General features: G+C 46.1%; 1 protein-coding gene across 3 annotated transcripts in view; it reads left to right on the top strand.

Moving 5' to 3' along the window:
* Positions 1-16,664, top strand: part of CNTNAP5 (contactin associated protein family member 5) — a 409,890-nt gene that overhangs the window by 347,700 nt on the left and 45,526 nt on the right. For all 3 annotated transcript variants that reach the window (XM_054043237.1, XM_054043235.1, XM_054043236.1), the window contains 2 exons: positions 12,467-12,706; positions 15,222-15,446. In XM_054043237.1, coding sequence (XP_053899212.1) covers positions 12,467-12,706; positions 15,222-15,446 — 465 coding nt within the window. The remainder of the gene's footprint in view (positions 1-12,466; positions 12,707-15,221; positions 15,447-16,664) is intronic.

Here is a 16,664-nt window from a genome sequence, read left to right on the forward strand (position 1 = left end):
GGCTGCATACTCCTCTGTACTCAGGGCTGTGTATAAGTGATGCATTCTGGCCCTTTAAGAAATTCTGTTGAACAGAAATGCCTTTGCCCACCTGAGCCTGGCAGTGGGATATTCTGTGTTCCCCCAAATATACAAACCCTACATTTTAGCATTACCTAGGGAGGTGGTGGAGTCTCCTTCCTTGGAGGTTTTTAAGGCCCGGCTTGACAAAGCCCTGGCTGGGATGATTTAGCTGGGAATTGGTCCTGCTTTGAGCAGGGGGTTGGACTAGATGACCTCTTGAGGTCCCTTCCAACTCTGATATTCTATGATTCTATGATTCTATGATTTATGAAGGTTTTCAGTTTTCCATGAAATGCTTATAAAATTGGGGTCCGGTGGGGCTGGGATCCTGTTCTCTTATAAGATATGTTCCCCATGTAACTTACAACATATTTGTATAGAGAAGCAAGGTAATGTCTGTTATTGGACCCTCATCTGTGGTGAGAGAGACAAGCTTTCAAACTCCAATAAAGGATATTACCACACCCACTTTCTCTCTAATATGCTGGGACCGACATGGGCTACAACAACACTGAATACAATATATTTGTTTCTACATCTGCAATGCTCTGCATACCAGTTAAGATTAAGGGGTTGCCACAGTCGGTATGCACATGCTTAATTAATAATCCATATAGCTGACATGATTTGCTGTTTAAAAAATGTTCCAAATATTTTTTTAAATTAATCTTCCTATTTTATTTCATTTAAACACAGCATTTCATTTCCATGAAGGAGCTGGCTAGTCATCAAGATTTAATATCTTTTATTTTTATCCTCCCTTCTGAATCAATTCAAGTATTTTGCAATTCTCATAAACAAGACTCCGTCAAAGTTTAATTTAGTTTATTTATCTTCTGGAAGTATTTATGGATCCTTCTGGATGGAAGGTGTATATTAATATAAGATACTACTATTATGACGAACAAATGTGGATCCAGTGTAGCTTTCCAAGTATAATTTCTTCTGTACCTGCGGAGATGTTAATAAAGACAGAAGAGAAGTGACAAAGTCTTTCAGCTCTACAGGTTGAAGTTTAAATATGGTCTTGATCACACAAGTAGAATGAATTCTGGAGTCTAAGATTAGTTTCTAGTGGCCTTGAAAAATTGCACGGGCAAAATTTTGGACTTAGGGAGATGTTTGCACAAACCATGCTTGACTTCAGTGGAGCTATGCCAGTTTACACCAGCTAAGCTAATAATGTCTACCCTACATTATTTGATTATTTACCATATGTAACTTTAGGGACAGATCCTGCCCTCATACTTCATGAAAGCCCATGGTTTTAGGATTGTAAGCAATGGCATGATTTTCTCCTTAGGTCTTTGGCTTAAAATCAAATTGTAAGATAGCTATTACCGAGTGACATTTGCAGAATTGTCTCTATGTGGGAATGTTGAACCAAAGCCTTTTTCAGAAATGTTAATAGAGCTATTAGTGGTATTTAGCCAGGATTTGGCAGTGTGCCCTATGTATCACTGCTCTGGCGGTGCCATTCTCTTCTGCAGAAATTAAGTGTCTGCTATGCAGAGAACCCTCACACAATGACCCATTCCAAGGCTGTCTTTCAGAGACTGCGGTGTGCACTTCCTCTGTTTGTCACAGTGGACTGTTAACTCTGGAGTCTAGTGACAACAGTTGAAGTGTCAATATTGTTAACATGTTTCACTGCTGATCATTTCAGGAGAAAAATCAGGCCACTCTGAGATCATGAGTGGAGTTTAAGGATGGTCCCACCATTATATTTTTTTCCACTCTAACCCCTGTGAGTTGCATGTTCTTGAGCTTCAGCTCATTCATAAGATTTTAGAGTAGAGTTCAGTTCTCAGTTTGCTCTTTTTATCTGGCTATTGCAGCTGTTATGGTTCCCTATCCAGAAACATGGTACAATGTTCATGGTACGGCCCTGAATCTCAGTCATGCCATTCCTGGACTTAGGGAAACAGGCTAAGGTGGCGTTAAGCTACCTTTGTGTTCCTTGTGTTCTGAGTCCATGCAACTGCCCGCCCAACCCCTGGTTTAAACCTTAAGGCTGCTTTGCATGGCTGTCTATTGGATGTACTCCGGGGGGCAATTTCTGGCCACTTTATGCTATCAGAGCATTGTAAAGGTCAATTGGTGTATGTAAGAATCAGCCCCTGTATGTGTATGCTCATATCAGCTATAGTAGAGCACAGTGAAATTAGGCTCAGTGTGGCATTTCTTCTTTTCCACCTGTTGTCAGTTCAACTCAGCTCTACCATCCTTCATTTGTACTTGAGTCAGAGATAGTGGCTGCTGGTGCAGCCTGCTAGGTTACATCTGCCATGCATTTCCTGTCCCTAGTGTGGTTTCTTTCCTAAAATGTCCTCAGGGTATTGTTTTGGGGAGTGGGAAGGGAGAAATATACAAGCATTTACTTGTGCTTGGAATGCCACTTTGTCACTTAGCTTATGTATGAAATTGTTGTTGAGCTCTGGTGGGCTCCCCAGTCAATCAGTGAATCATGGAGGTTTGATGGGGTGTACTAGGCAGAGGCCCCCTGCTGAAGCCCTCAAGGTCCTACCACACCCCATCCCAGAAAGAAGCAGTAGAGCTAAATCCTTCAACTGGCCTAGAGAGACTGCGCAGGAGGCAGCCAATCAGGGAAAGACTGCAGGGAGCAGCCAATCAGAGGGTTGCAGACCCATGTAAAGAGAGCGGCAGTTCAAAACAGAGATAGTTCCTTGCTGGAGCCAGAGGAGTACAAGTGGTGCTCCTGGCTAGCTGAAGAGAGCTGTAGTACCATGGACAACTCAATTGCTGGCAAGGAGCGGGGCGGCAAGACAGAGCTCCTGGATGGCTGCTGGGACTTGTTCATCATATGCCTTGAGGTGAGGGTGGACCATTGGTGAAGGTGCTGAGACCCGTGGTGCTGTAGCAGCATAGCAAAGAGCTAACAGGGAAGCAGTGGCACCTGGCTGCTATCCATAGGGTCCCTGGGCTGGGACTCAGAGACGTGGTCAGGCCCACGTGCCTCGTCCTGCTGGTCCTAGGGGAGTGGCCTGAGACTCAGAGAGGAGACTGAAGACCACTGAATAGGGCCAGAGATAGTGAACTGTTTGGACTCTATTGGACTTTAACACACCCCTGGAAGGGGGCCTGAAGTACTTGGTGGCCCAGCTGGAGAGCTGGAGCCGCAAAGGTCCAGAGAGGGTGAAGACGTTGCCTCTGGGGAGGAAACCCTGGGGGTACGGCTCGATCACTGAGACCGTGTAAAGACTGTTGAACTGTTTACCCTGCAAGGGGTCTGTTTTGCGGGTCTCATTCCACAGAGTGTGACTCAGCCAAAGGGCTGAGTCGACGAAGACCCTCTGCAATTAGAGAGCGTGTGCAGGCAGCCGGGGGCGCTCGCAAGAGGTGAGCACCGCATCCTGGTGACAGGAGGATATTCATGGGTGCTTTTGTGCCATTGGGGTGTTTCCTCCCACGTTTTAAATAATACTAAAGCTACTGCTACCCTGTGTCTTGAGTAAGGAGTGAGCAGCACCACTGGATCAGCCATTTATATTACTGCTTCTTTGTTAAATTCTGTTTTTTAACTCTGCTCCCAGAGCAAAACAAAGTCCTTTTCCACAGAGCCAAAGTGACGGTCTAGGGAGTGCTTAGAAAGTCTTTCAGTATGGGGTGCTCCAGAGACAGTTGGATAGTTCAGTCCACCCACTCAGCTGGCTGGGGGCATGAGGGTGTGTCCTTGGCTCCTCCCCTCTTCGGCCTCAGGGGTGAGTAGAAAGATCAGTCCCCATTTTCCACTCAGACTATACATGGCCATAACTAGCACAAAAGAGAAGGAACCTCCCTGCATTCCTGTGCAAGGATAGGGGCATGCTCTAGCCTCATAATGTTCAAGACAGAATACAAAGCCAGAGACGTGACTGTACCATATAAAGCTCTTGTGCTGCTGTCCCGAAGGACAAGCCTGGTTCAGAGCAGCCCAGAACTGGCAGACGGCAGAGGTGACTTAGAGTTCTCTTTGCATTCCTCTCATAATCCTGAGATGCACCATTTGCTCCTCAGCTGCAACCATTGGAGCCATTATGTTCCAATCAAATCAAATGCAAATGTTATGTTCAAATTCAAATCAAGTGCACAACTACAAATTGGGGACTAGCTGGCTAGGTGGTAGTACTGCTGAAAAGGATCTGGGGGTTACAGTGGATCACAAACTGCTTATGAATCAGCAATGTGATGCAGTTGTGAAAAAAGGCTTATCCCATTTCGGGGTGTATTAACAGGCGTAAGACACGGGAGGTCATTGTCCTACTCTACTCAGCACTGGTGAAGCCTCAGCTGGAGTACTGTGTCCCGTTATGGGTACCGCACTTTAGGAAAAATGTGGAGAAATTGGACCGAGTCCAGAGGAGAGCAACAAAAATGATAAATGGTTTAGAAAACCTGACTTATCAGGAAAAGTTTAAAACAAAAAACAACCCCCCCCCCACAAATGGGCATGTTTAGTCTTGAGAAAAGAAGATAGAAGGTGGACCTGATAACAGCCTTGGAAGACGTTAAGGGCTGTTATAAAGAGGATGGGGGTCACTTGTTCTCCATATCCACTGAAGGTAGGTCAAGAAGTTATGGGCTTAATCTGCAGCAAGGGAGATTTAGTTTAGATATTAGAAAAAAAAAATCTAGTTTTAAGGGTAGTTAAACTCTGGAATAGGCTTCCATGGGAGATCTCCCTCGTTGGAGGAATCCCTGTCATTTTGGACTAACGCTTATCAGGTAGGTGTCCTCCTCAGCTCAGGAGGCCGGACTTAATGACTTCTAAAGGTGCCTTCCAGCCCTACAGTTCTATGGTTCTGTTTGGTTTTACCCTTCCCCCATTATTGGCCATTCCTTAGACTCTGTAGTCAATTTCATAACATTGAGCATTATGGACCATGTTACACAGCACAGCGCTAAGCTCCCAAAGTCCTGTCCCAACATGTACTGTTCCAAAGGAATCTAGAGGATTCTTTTAGGCTTAATTTATGGTGCCTCCAAACTGCTGCTTTCAGCGTTTTGCCTGGAGGCTACTGAGTAAAACTTGTAGTTTGACTGCATAATGCCACCTGTTTCCCACTGCCTTTTTAGTCCTTCTGCAACTAGATAATGAAAACCACCCTTATCTACACACACACTTTTCTGTGTCTCTATTATAAAAAGAAAGCAGTCCCCCAACAGTCCTTCACTCCACTACATCCTCCCTAACGCCATCTCTTTCCAACAAAAGAAAACATCCTTTGTTTTTTAAACAAAGAATTGAACAACTAATCCTTGAAGAGTGTTAAGTCATTTAGCCAGTTGTGCCGCTAAGCTACAGTATTGATTGGCACTATGTTTTGCTGCTGAATCATTGACATGAGCTCCCTCCCTCCCCCCACCACTCCCAAAGGCTTCTTCCTGGCTGTTCAGAGCTGCTCGGTAAGACCCCAGCTGCATAAACCTGTGGCTGCCAGCAAAAGTTCATTTAACGGTCACGTCCTTAGCAAAGGGTTTCCCCAAGCCCTATTGTTTGCAGGTTTGAACCTCATGCTAATATCCCTGGGTCAGAGAGAAGATTCAGATCATCTGCATAAGGTCAAAAATACCATATAACCCAGGGATGAACACTTTCCACAAAGTGATCACTCGTATCTTAGGGTTACCATACGTCCGGATTTTCCCGGACATGTCCGCCTTTTTGATCCTCAAATCCCTGTCTGGGAGGAAATTCCAAAAAGCCGGACATGTCCGGGAAAATAGGGAGGGGTCGTGGGGCTTGGATCCGGGCTGGAGCCGCTGGGGCCGGGGCCGGAGCCGCTGGGGCCGGCGGTGCTCGGCCGCCAGCTGGCACCGCTCAACCGGGGCCGGGGCCGGGGCCGGGCCGGAGATGCTTGGCCGGAACCGGGGCCCGAGCTGAGCCGGGCCAGAGCTGCTGGGACCGGGGCTGGGGGTGCTCGGCCGCCGGCTGGTGCCGCTCAGCTGGGGCAGTGCCCCAGGGCCCAAGCCGAGCTGGAGGGGCTGGGGCGGGCTGGAGCCGCTCAGCCGGAACCGGGGCCGGCGCCCCAGGGCCCGCGCCGAGCCGGGCCAGAGACGCCGGGGCCAGAGCCACTTAGCCAGGGGGGCCGGACTGGGCCGCGCCTCCTCGCACCCCACCACCACTGCTATTGCCCCAGCCCCAGCTTCAGCTTACCTGCTGCCTGCCTGTTTCAGGCTTCCCACGAACATTTGATTTGCGGGAAGCAGGGGAGGAGGAGGAGCAGGGGGGCAGAGCGTTCAGGGGAGGGGCGGAGTTGGGGCGGGGCCAGGGCCCCGTGGAGTGTCCTCTTTTTCTTTTTTTTTAAATATGGTAACCCTATCGTATCTGACCCTTCAGTTCTTCATCCTCAAAGGAAACCTACCCAACACTTTCAGAAGATGAACCTGGAAGCTTAAATTCATAACTTTGATAGACACTAAAATTATGGACTTAATAAAGAGTCTGGATTTATGGCTTTGTAAGGGGGTGGGCAGGGGCTCCCTCATGTCTCTTCCAGACCCTGCTTCCCATCCTTTATAATGTCTTTCTTCCCACCCCACCTCAGTGGACGCCCAAAGGGAGTGTTCTTTGAGTAAACACAAGAAAAAATCCTCTCCCCTCTCCCTTCCTTTATGAAAGAGGAGAATCTGTAGGAAAACAAAGAGAGGCAAGGGTGACCTAGATCTCAGGCAGCCTTCCTGGGTCAGTCCCTTGGGCTTAGTCTAAAATGAACCTCAGTGGTGGTGTGAGAAGAATTCGTTATTCTCCTCTCCGTCAGAGTGAGGGCATGTCCCATCACATACCCCACCTTTCAAGCTGGAAAAGCTTATCTGGGGCAGTTCGTCTCCATCTCCAATCTCCCATGAAAAGAAATCAGCATTAGCATGGACCTTCCCCATCCAGTGTTGCACTCTGAAACTGTAGGGTGGTAGTGAAAGGTTTCATCTCATTGTGCATAGATTTGTGTCTTTCATGGTGTGGATCCAGAATAGGGGAGTGTGATCCGTTAACAGGGAGAAGGGTTGGCCATAAGTCCCACATCCAGGAGAGCTTTTAATACAGCCTTTAAGTGCTATAGGTGGTCTTACCACATAGGGCTATAGAGGATGATGTCTTCTACGTAGGCTGCAGCATATTGCGGTGGGGGGTAACAATCCTATTAATAAGTTTTGGAAAGTCACAGCAACTCCATGGAGGCCGAAAGGCATAGTCTTGAATTGGAAGTGCCCAAAAGGGGTGGAGAAAGCTTTTTTATCTTGCAAGGAAGGGGATAAAGGAATCTGCCAGTACCCTTTTGTTAGGTTGATAGTGCTCAGGTGTTTTGCCGGTCCCACCTGCTCTAGTAACACGTCTACCCTTGGCATTAGGTCAGCGTTGAATTTCAAGATGGAATTGATCTGTTAAAATCAATGCAGAACTGAACCAAACTCTATGATTTGGGAACCAGAACTATTGATTCCACAAGTACCCTCATCTTCAGCATTGCTCGCACTTCCTCTCAGGCTGTATCTCACATCTTCCGTGGAAGTGGTCTAGGGCTCTCCCTGACCAGCTGGCCTGGGGTAATCTCTAGATGACGTTGGACCAAGTGTGTTCTTCCTGGGTGGGTGGAGAATACTGTTGTGAAGTCCTCAATCAATTGAAGGAGCTACTTTCTTTGCCCAGGGAAGAGCCCCTCACCCCGGGACTGTTGTGAGTTCTTGGACACTGGGTACTTGGGAACCTAATTCAGGTTCAGCCAGAAAGGGAGTTATCAGCAGGGCCTCCCACATTTTCCAAGGATTGAGAAGATTCACATGATAGATCTTAGTAAACCAGCCTGACATGCCTGTCACTGTGCCATTAATTTAGACTTGGCTGAGGGTCGTAGCAACAGGACACGGTCGCTTGGGTGGAAAGTCCATAGTTGTGCCCCTCTATTGTAATTTCTTTCCTGGGTGTGTTGGGCCTTTCTCAAATTCTCTCTGCCTGTTGACCACCCCTATGTTTATTAGTTGGTCCCTTAATTGTAAGACATATTGAAGTGTGTTTAAGTCCCCTACATCTTGTTCCTCCCCACCGTCTCATAGCAAGTCCAAGATTCCTCAAGGTCGATGACCGTAAAGATGCTTGCGGAACCTGCTTTATGGCAAACTGGAATGGTGAGAGTAGCTGGTCCCACTGTCTGGGGTTGTCACTGACAAAGCATTTCAACATTCCCTTCAGCATCTTATTAAATCACTCTACTACACTGTCGGTCTGCAGGTGATACACCAACGTTTTCAGGAATGTGACCTTCAGAAGGGAGCATAATTCACTCATCAGCTGGGAGGTGAAGTTAGTGCCTTGCTGTTAATATTTCATAGGGAAATCCCATGCATGAGAAGGTTTTCAAGAGTTCTGGAGCGATCACTATAGCTTTGACAGAGAGTGCAGAGGAACAGCCTCCAGGTACCTGGTTGCATAGTTGACAATCACTAATGTGTACTGATGCCGCAAGGCAGTTTTTTCTAGGGGCCCAATTATGTTCACTCTGATTTTCTCAATGGGTGTTTCAATCAAGGGCAGAGGGACCAAGGGTGCCTTAGGGCTCCTGTTACTGCTGCCCCTTGACATTCTGGGCAGGAGGAACAGTATTCTCTCACCTCATGATGCACCCCCAGACAGTAGAATTGGGCAAATACCCAAGACAATGTCTTCTCTCTCCCCAGGTGTCCAGGACATGGGATATCATGTGCACGCTGGAACACCGCCCAGTGGTACTTGTGCAGCACCAGCTGCTGGGCCCTCGCCACCCCAGTTTGTTGATCTCTTTCAATTCAATACAAGCGCTCCATGGTTCAGTGTAGGGTTGTTTCTTTGCTGTTGCACAAAATTCCTGCTCTGTAGTAGGGCTTCCAAGCTCTGACTGCTTACCTCTTCTTTCCCTGTGGGTGTCAGAGGCCATGTTGCTCAGGACATTCCTCCTTCAGGATCCTTGGATCCAGGCACAGATACATCATCATCCATGGGACTGCCAGTGGAAGGATCTTTTCAGGGTCCTTCAGAGAGATTGTTGCTGATTTTGTCTCACCCCGCTCCCCGCAGTGGTCCCCACCCTATGGAGGCCTTGGGTGGTTTCTGTCTCTAGTGATCTTTCAGCTTCTACAAAGTCCTCCATTAGCCATACCACTTCTGATAATGTCCCCACGCAGTGCCGTATTACCCACTCCTTGCCTTTCACAGGTAATATCTTTATGAAGTGTTCTGTCATGATGGCTTTGGTCACCTGGGCCTCTGATCGCTCCTCCAGATGGAGCCACTTCCGATAGTGTTTTCTGTACCCTTGCGCTACTATCCGGGGTCTCGCCCCCTTGGGGTAGTTCTTGGCTCTAAACCATTGACGGTGAATATCTTTGGAAATATCCAAGTACTCCAAAATGGCAGACTTTACTTGTTTGTAGTCTTTTGCTCTCTCTAAGTCCCAATTATGATAGATTTCCTGGGCCGGACCTGTCAAGTATGGGGCCAGAATCAAAGCCTGTTGTTCTGGAGGCCAGTGGGCTGCTAGTGCCACCTGCTCAAATGCCGCTAGGAAGGCTTCAGGGTCATCATCTGGTGCCATCTTGTTTGGCTTTACTGATACTGGTGGGGGACCCCCTCAGCAGATGCATGACCTGTTGGAACTCTGTAGGGGCCTAGGGCTGGTGCTATCTGCTGTATCCTTTCCTTTGGCAATTCCTGCTGCTGGCCCATCAGTTCCCTCAGCAGCTGTTGTTGCTGTGTGGTCTGAACTTGCTGCTGGGTGGCCCACTCCAATTGCTGTTGGAACTGCTGTTGCTGGTGCTGCATCTCTGCTCACCACTTATACCACCACGCCGCTTCCATCTTGCACGGAGCAGCTGGGCTCTATCCCCTCTAAGGCTTTTTTTGAAACCCTTGTATCATATGTGGTTATGCCCACATTCTCCACCATTTTCGGGGGGCAGGGGCTCCCTCAAATCCCCTCCAAACCCAACTTCTGGTCCCTTTTAATGTCTTTCTCCCCTGCCGGTGGATGCCCAAGGGGGGTGGGGTCCTTCAAGTAAACAAATCAAAGGAAAGTCCTCTCCCCTCTTCCTTTCCTTAGAAGAGAGGGGAGTTCGTAGCAAAACAAAGAGAGGCAAGGGTAACCTGGATCTCAAAATGTCTTCCTGGGTCAGCCCTTTGGGCTTAGCTTTAGAAATTTGGGTGTGGTTCTCTGGCCAACATATGTACTTGGAGCATAATCCCAATAAACAGGTATTTGGGTGTGGCCATTCACTCAGGTCACAGTAAACACAAATGACAAAATTCTTGTCCTTAGATGCATGTCTCTTTAAAATCAGGGGAAAGCCAGTGCTTGTACATCAGAAGAGAGAATTTGCTCCAAAGAAGAGTCTGTAAATGTTTGTTCTCTTCAAGAAAATGCCTTTATCATCTGGAGCATAATGAAAGATAAAAAGCACATAAAGTCAATCTGTCTCCTAGGCACAGTCATGCTGTATAGAGCTAAATTATCCCCATCAAGATTCAGAGCCTATGGATTCCTGCTGTTAATATAGACTCATAGACTCTAAGGTCAGAAGGGACCATCTAGTCTGACCTCCCGCATGATGCGGGCCACAAAAGCTGACCCACCCACTCCTGGAGGAAGACTCAGCTGTTGAAGTCCCCAAATCATGATTTAAAGACTTCAAATCGCTGAGAATCCTCCAGCAAGCGACCCCTGCCCCATGCTGCGGAGGAAGGCGAAAAACCTCCAGGGCCTCTGCCAATCTACCCTGGAGGAAAATTCCTTCCCGACCCCAAATATGGCGATCAGCTGAACCCCAAGCATGCGGGCAAGAGTCTCTAGCCAGACCCTCTGGAAAAAGTTCTCTGTAGTAACTTTTAATATCCCATCATTGACCATTGTTACTAATTACCAGCGAAGGCACGTTATTGACCTATTGACTAAAATCACTTTATCCCATCAAACTATCCCCTCCATAAACTTATCAAGCTTAATCTTAAAGCCAGAGAGGTCTTTCGCCCCCACTGTTTCCCTCGGAAGGCTGGACAGCAAAGCATCAGCCAGTACTGTAGGGTGGAGTGATAGGGTTTCTCTGAGATTTCTCCTCCCCCACACCCCTCTCTCTTAATTTGTGGAAGAGCGACGTTAATTGAACAGTATACAGCCAAACACACCCTGATCTCCAAGCAGTCCATCGCAAAAGTGTCTTATGACATATTGTTCTCTGATCATACTCAGCTGATCATGTGGCATTGGGACCAACATCGACATGGGAGTAAGTTTAGAGAGGTGCTTCTGAGTTCAGAGTTGTGTTACCAAAAAGTCCAAACTTTCACAGCAAGAATAATCAGTCTGAAAAGGAAGTTTTGCTCTTGAAACAGAATTGCAGTCTGCAGCCTCAGTGACGATATGGGAAAGCCGCAGAAGTTTCAGGAGCAAAACACTGGAAACTGCTGAACAGAATAGTAAATGCAGTGGTATTGCTATGAACTATTTTTGCCGTCATTGTTAATTGATATTAATGTCTCAGCCCACTTCTCGGGGAACAGGTGTCCTCATTACAACTATGGGTCCTTGTGGTTAGAAGCAGACTATTAATTTAGACTATAGACCGTAGAGACTAAGATGCCCTTTCACACCAGAGAGCTTGTTTTCACTAAGATATTTAATCATGTTTAAACTATTTTAACAACCAAGTTAAATGACATGATTCTGAGCACAACTGCCTGGTCACGCACACAAGGACCAGTCATTTTCAACATCATGGCTGCCAGTTGTGGGGAAACCCTGGCCTGAATAGCATTTACCTAGGACAGGTAAAAGACATGACTTGTTCTTGTCTGTGCTGACAAGTCAGTAGCCTGTCAGCGAACTCCACTGTTGTTAGGATTACAATTACCATCTGTTATGTGTATTACGGTAGCACCTGGAGGAGATAGATGCAGTGCAGATAGGTAACAAAGAAGAAAGTCTATGCCCCAAGGCACAGTCTAAATGCAGCAAGTGGATAAAACAGGCAAACTGGGTGGGGGAGGTGGGTTAGGAGGACAAAGTAATATGATGGAGAGCTTAGCAGAACAGTGGAAGTCACCATTCAGTATTTCCTCATCCAAGAGGAAAAAAATCAAGTTTAAAGCAGGATGAAATTTCCCAGGAAAGACCAGGTCAGGGAGGGTACAGCATGAAGGGATGTTTACAAGGAGCAGCAAGAATTGCCATTTCGTATTGAGTTCTAAACAGGGGACTTCAGTCTCCAGAGATGTCAACCTGGCACTGTATTCCCTGAAAACATACTTAAAATTTTACTGTAAGATAATTGCTGTGTATTATGACTGTCCTGAGGTGCTTGCATTTCTTTGTAGCTTTGCATTTCTTTGCAGACTTGTCACTGAAAGCAAAAACCCTTATGTTCCTCTCTCTTGTTTCAGGGGGAACAGCTTCCAGACAGAAAGGTTTCCTGGGATGCATCCGCTCTTTACATTTAAATGGGCAGAAACTGGACCTGGAAGAGAGGGCTAAAATGACCCCTGGAGTCAAGCCTGGCTGCCCGGGACACTGTAGCAGTTATGGTAATCTCTGTCACAACGGAGGCAAATGCGTGGAGAAATACAACGGTTATTTCTGTGACTGCACCAGCTCTCCCTACGAAGGGCCCTTCTGCAAGGAAGGTAGGCAGCACGACTGCTCCATGCACTCGCCTCGCAGCTCTTGGCAACCTCTGTCCCCCTAAATTGCAACTACGCCCAGCTCACCAGGGATTCTTCCCTTATCAGTTCCCACTTGAATACAACTCAGCTCATCAATGTTTGCCCAACTGGGAGGAGACAATTCCATGTGACAGCGTTGTCACATTGACCTCCTCCGATATTATAGGCGGGGCTGGTAGCATACCTACTATTAAGGTCGCTTGGCATTTCCCATTGTAAGACCCTGTTTTCAATTGCTTAGAACTTTACAAACTTTAACAGTTTAGGCTGATTTTTTCCACGATAGGTGCCTGGCTCAGGCAGAATCTGTTTGGAAAATTTCAGCCAAAATGGTATAGTTATTTCCAAGAACGGAGCTAAGGAAAATACACTCTTTTCCCCATGTTAAATAATTCTTGAGACCTTTCCTTTGAACAGTTCTACTACCCCCATGTTTTGAAATTTGATAGGCAGGTGGCCTTTGTGCCTTTTTCTGTCCTTATGGAAATCCACCCAAATGTGACCAAGTTATAAGCCTTTGAAAAATTGTGGTTTGCACATACTCAGTAGAAACGTCTTTGATTTGAACAGTTAAATGTCTGAAGATTCTTCCTCAGCACCTCACACTCCTAGTATTGTGATTTGTGACCAGACTCTGCATGTGTCATCCCCTCAGAGCCACTGAGCATGTTCCCATGCAAAAAATGTGTGATCTTGTAATTAAAGACCGTATTATAATGAATATGCACAAAGGGGCTAAATTAAGGTTACACAGGCAACCTTAATTTTAACATTTTCCTAACCTTTGAGTGCTTGATGTTGTGTGAGGTCCCTGGAATCGCTGTTATGGAAATAGGGTCATGTTGTTTATATTCAGTAAAAATATTTAATACTAGTTTATTGTTATATTTGTGACTTTTGTTAATAGTGATACAAATTAAACAGTAGGAGAATTGGGAGCTGCCCCTTTAAGATTAGAGAGGTGGCATGGTGAGGGGCCTGGAATGCTCAGTGTGTCTTCAGGGGGCATAATGCTGCTGCTGCAAGAGGAGGCTGGTTTGGGGCTATGCTGCAAGAAGAGGTCTCCACCGGCAGTAGGCTCTTAAAAAAAAAAAAAAAAAAGGTCTGAATTCCCGGAACAAGGAAAGTTCTTCTGGAAAAGCTGAGTCATGTAATCAGTGGTGCAACATTTGCAACCTTAGTAATGTCTTTTTAACATAGTCTTTTGTGTGTAATATGTATTCGCCATCCAGGCAACTCTCAGGAAAAACAGATCGGGGTGAGAAGATAGTTTTCAGGGAAGTGAAGGCAAGAAGCCCTTAACCAATGTTGCCCATGCAGCAAAAAGAACGGATTAAATGTGCTTTGGGGAAAAAAACACATTTGTAATCCACCATAATCTTCCTCTACTTCTAAATCGCAGCCAAGTTGCACTTGAGCATGTTTATTTTGGCTGCCTCTCCAATGCCATATGTTTAATCGCTGGGTTGGACACTCTTCTGCTGTAAATTGGCTTAATTCTGTGGAATTCAGCGGAACTATGCCCACTTCTGTGAATTGCAGATCTGGCACTAAGGTTGCAATAGGCACACTGAATAAATACCAGTGTCCTGTTCACAGGTGTGTACAGATACTGTGGACTATGGGAAAGTACCGTTGGAATCAGCCTACGACTACCCAGTAAATAGTAGAAGATGTCACCCTCCAACTGCTGTTGTCATCTAAATATATTTTGTGGCTAGACCATTTTATGCATGTGATGCAAACACAAAGTCTGTCTCCTGGACCTGACCACATATAGCTAGACTTCTCAGTTTCTGAGGACATAGGCATATCTCTTAGCTACAATACCTTTGTAAATGTGGACTGTTAATAGTTGTTTATTTTAAAGGAAGGAACAGATATGGGCTAATTTCTAGCCAGTCCTTCAAAGGTTGGTTAGGGTAGAACGAGGACAAAAGGACCTCGAACCCAGAGCAGACCTGAAGAACTCTGTTGCTACCACCACAATAGTTTAAGGTGGGGTCTGGCTCCAGCTTGCATCCTCAGTGGTTTTCCATGGGCAACCAGGCTGAAAGTACGAAGAGGGTCTTTCCAAGTGCCAGGAAACAAGCCAAGATGGAGGTCCTTACTGTAGAATGTGTAAGGAACATTCTGCAGCCTGCTCCTCTCTGAGAGATGCTTTTCTGTGGTGGTCTGCCGGCATCTGCCATGTCCATGGAGAATGACTCAAACACCTGTAGTTGGCTTCTACAGCTCCAGGCACATCATGCCCCTACCCTACTCTGGGGCTCCTCACAGGAACAGAAACATGTGTGGCTGACTCAGACAGCCTGACTTGTGAAGTTCAAATCAGAGATTCACGTCTGCACCTTTCGAAAGATTTGGGGTGGGTGGGGAGTGCAGATCTGATGGTCTGGTTCAGGCCTATGTCCAATTTTAAGATTTGAAAATGCACCATCTGAAATAGATTCCTTGGTTTATGTATTATTTTCAGAGGTTTCTGCAGTGTTTGAAGCTGGCACCTCAGTTACCTATATTTTCCAAGAGCCTTATCCAGTGACAAAAAATGCAAGCACTTCATCCTCTGGCATTTATGCAGACGCCATCATGTCCAAGGAAAACATTGCATTTAGCTTCCTGACAGCACGTGCTCCAAGCCTCCTGCTCTACATCGACACCTACTTTCATGACTATTTGGCTGTGATTCTCTCCAAAAATGGTAAGCATTTATGATATGCTACTGCAATAATGCCATCCTGACTGTATTAATAGTTACTGTGGGGACAATACCGAATTCAGGGCTGTTCTCAACTGGATTCTGTGGCTGCAGCTTTATCCATTTCAATTCATGTAAGTGGTCATCACTCTTGCTTATATCCGTTTAGTTTGTATGCGGTGCTTCACTCGCTTATTCAGTCCTTGAATAATCATGTTGCTGGAGCTTAAAAGTGCCTTGACTTTCATTCAGCATAACTGTACAGGACCATTTCCTTACTATTTATCCCATGCTGAAATCCATTAGGCCTACTAGATACGATGAGAAAGTCTGTAAATGTTCTTGACCCATGTATATACTGTTGTCTTATCTTTTACCTCCTCTGTTGGTATGTGTATTGCTCCTTCCCATGCCCTTTGAACCACCTCTGAGCATGGCCAGTTGAAGAGTAGTGATGAATAGCAAAATTTGAGGTTTTCTGGCTTCACTAACCGATCACATCAGGTGCAAATCTGTTTGATATTAGAAAATATTTGGGGGAGGTTTCCAAAAGCATCTAAAGGATTTAGGAGCACAAGTCACATCGATTTTCATTGGGACTGCTGCTCCTAAATCCTTTAAATGCTTTTGAAAGTCCCATTGTTGGTAAATATCACAAGCAGCCACATGGCAGGTTTTGGATTGTCTGTAAAGTATCAAGTACAGAAACTTGGGAACTGGTTACTAAGCATATTTGGGATTCAATGATTTTCCATCTAACTCCCCTACTTCCACATTGCTAGATGTCAAATGCCACGTGGACAAAATGTGGAGGGATATTGTGGTACCCTCCACGTGAAATACTTTTCTCCCTATACCTCCTCTGGCTTTTGCTCCTTGTTTTATCATTTTAATCTCACATCCTTTTATTTTTTTTTCAGTGACATTGAAATGGAAACTATTCCAATGGAAATAATGTTCAGATGCATTACACTTCCCTGTTGTAGCTGGTTTATGCTTGCTATAAAGCTACTGGACGATGAATAACAATGTCCTTTGCAATGATGAAAGTGATCATGACTCCTTGTCCGTTACTGGGTCTTTCTCTAGGATATTTGCAAAGCATGGTAGTGTGTGGTCGAGCCAGGATTGGTCCCGGTTGGATAACTTATTTATTAAGGTCATACTTTTTGGTGAAGTGGGACTGGGCACTCTCACCTCAGACCTGAGCAGTAACGCTCT

This window comes from Malaclemys terrapin, chromosome 11 (assembly GCF_027887155.1).
Source record: "Malaclemys terrapin pileata isolate rMalTer1 chromosome 11, rMalTer1.hap1, whole genome shotgun sequence".
Classification (NCBI taxonomy): domain Eukaryota; kingdom Metazoa; phylum Chordata; order Testudines; family Emydidae; genus Malaclemys; species Malaclemys terrapin.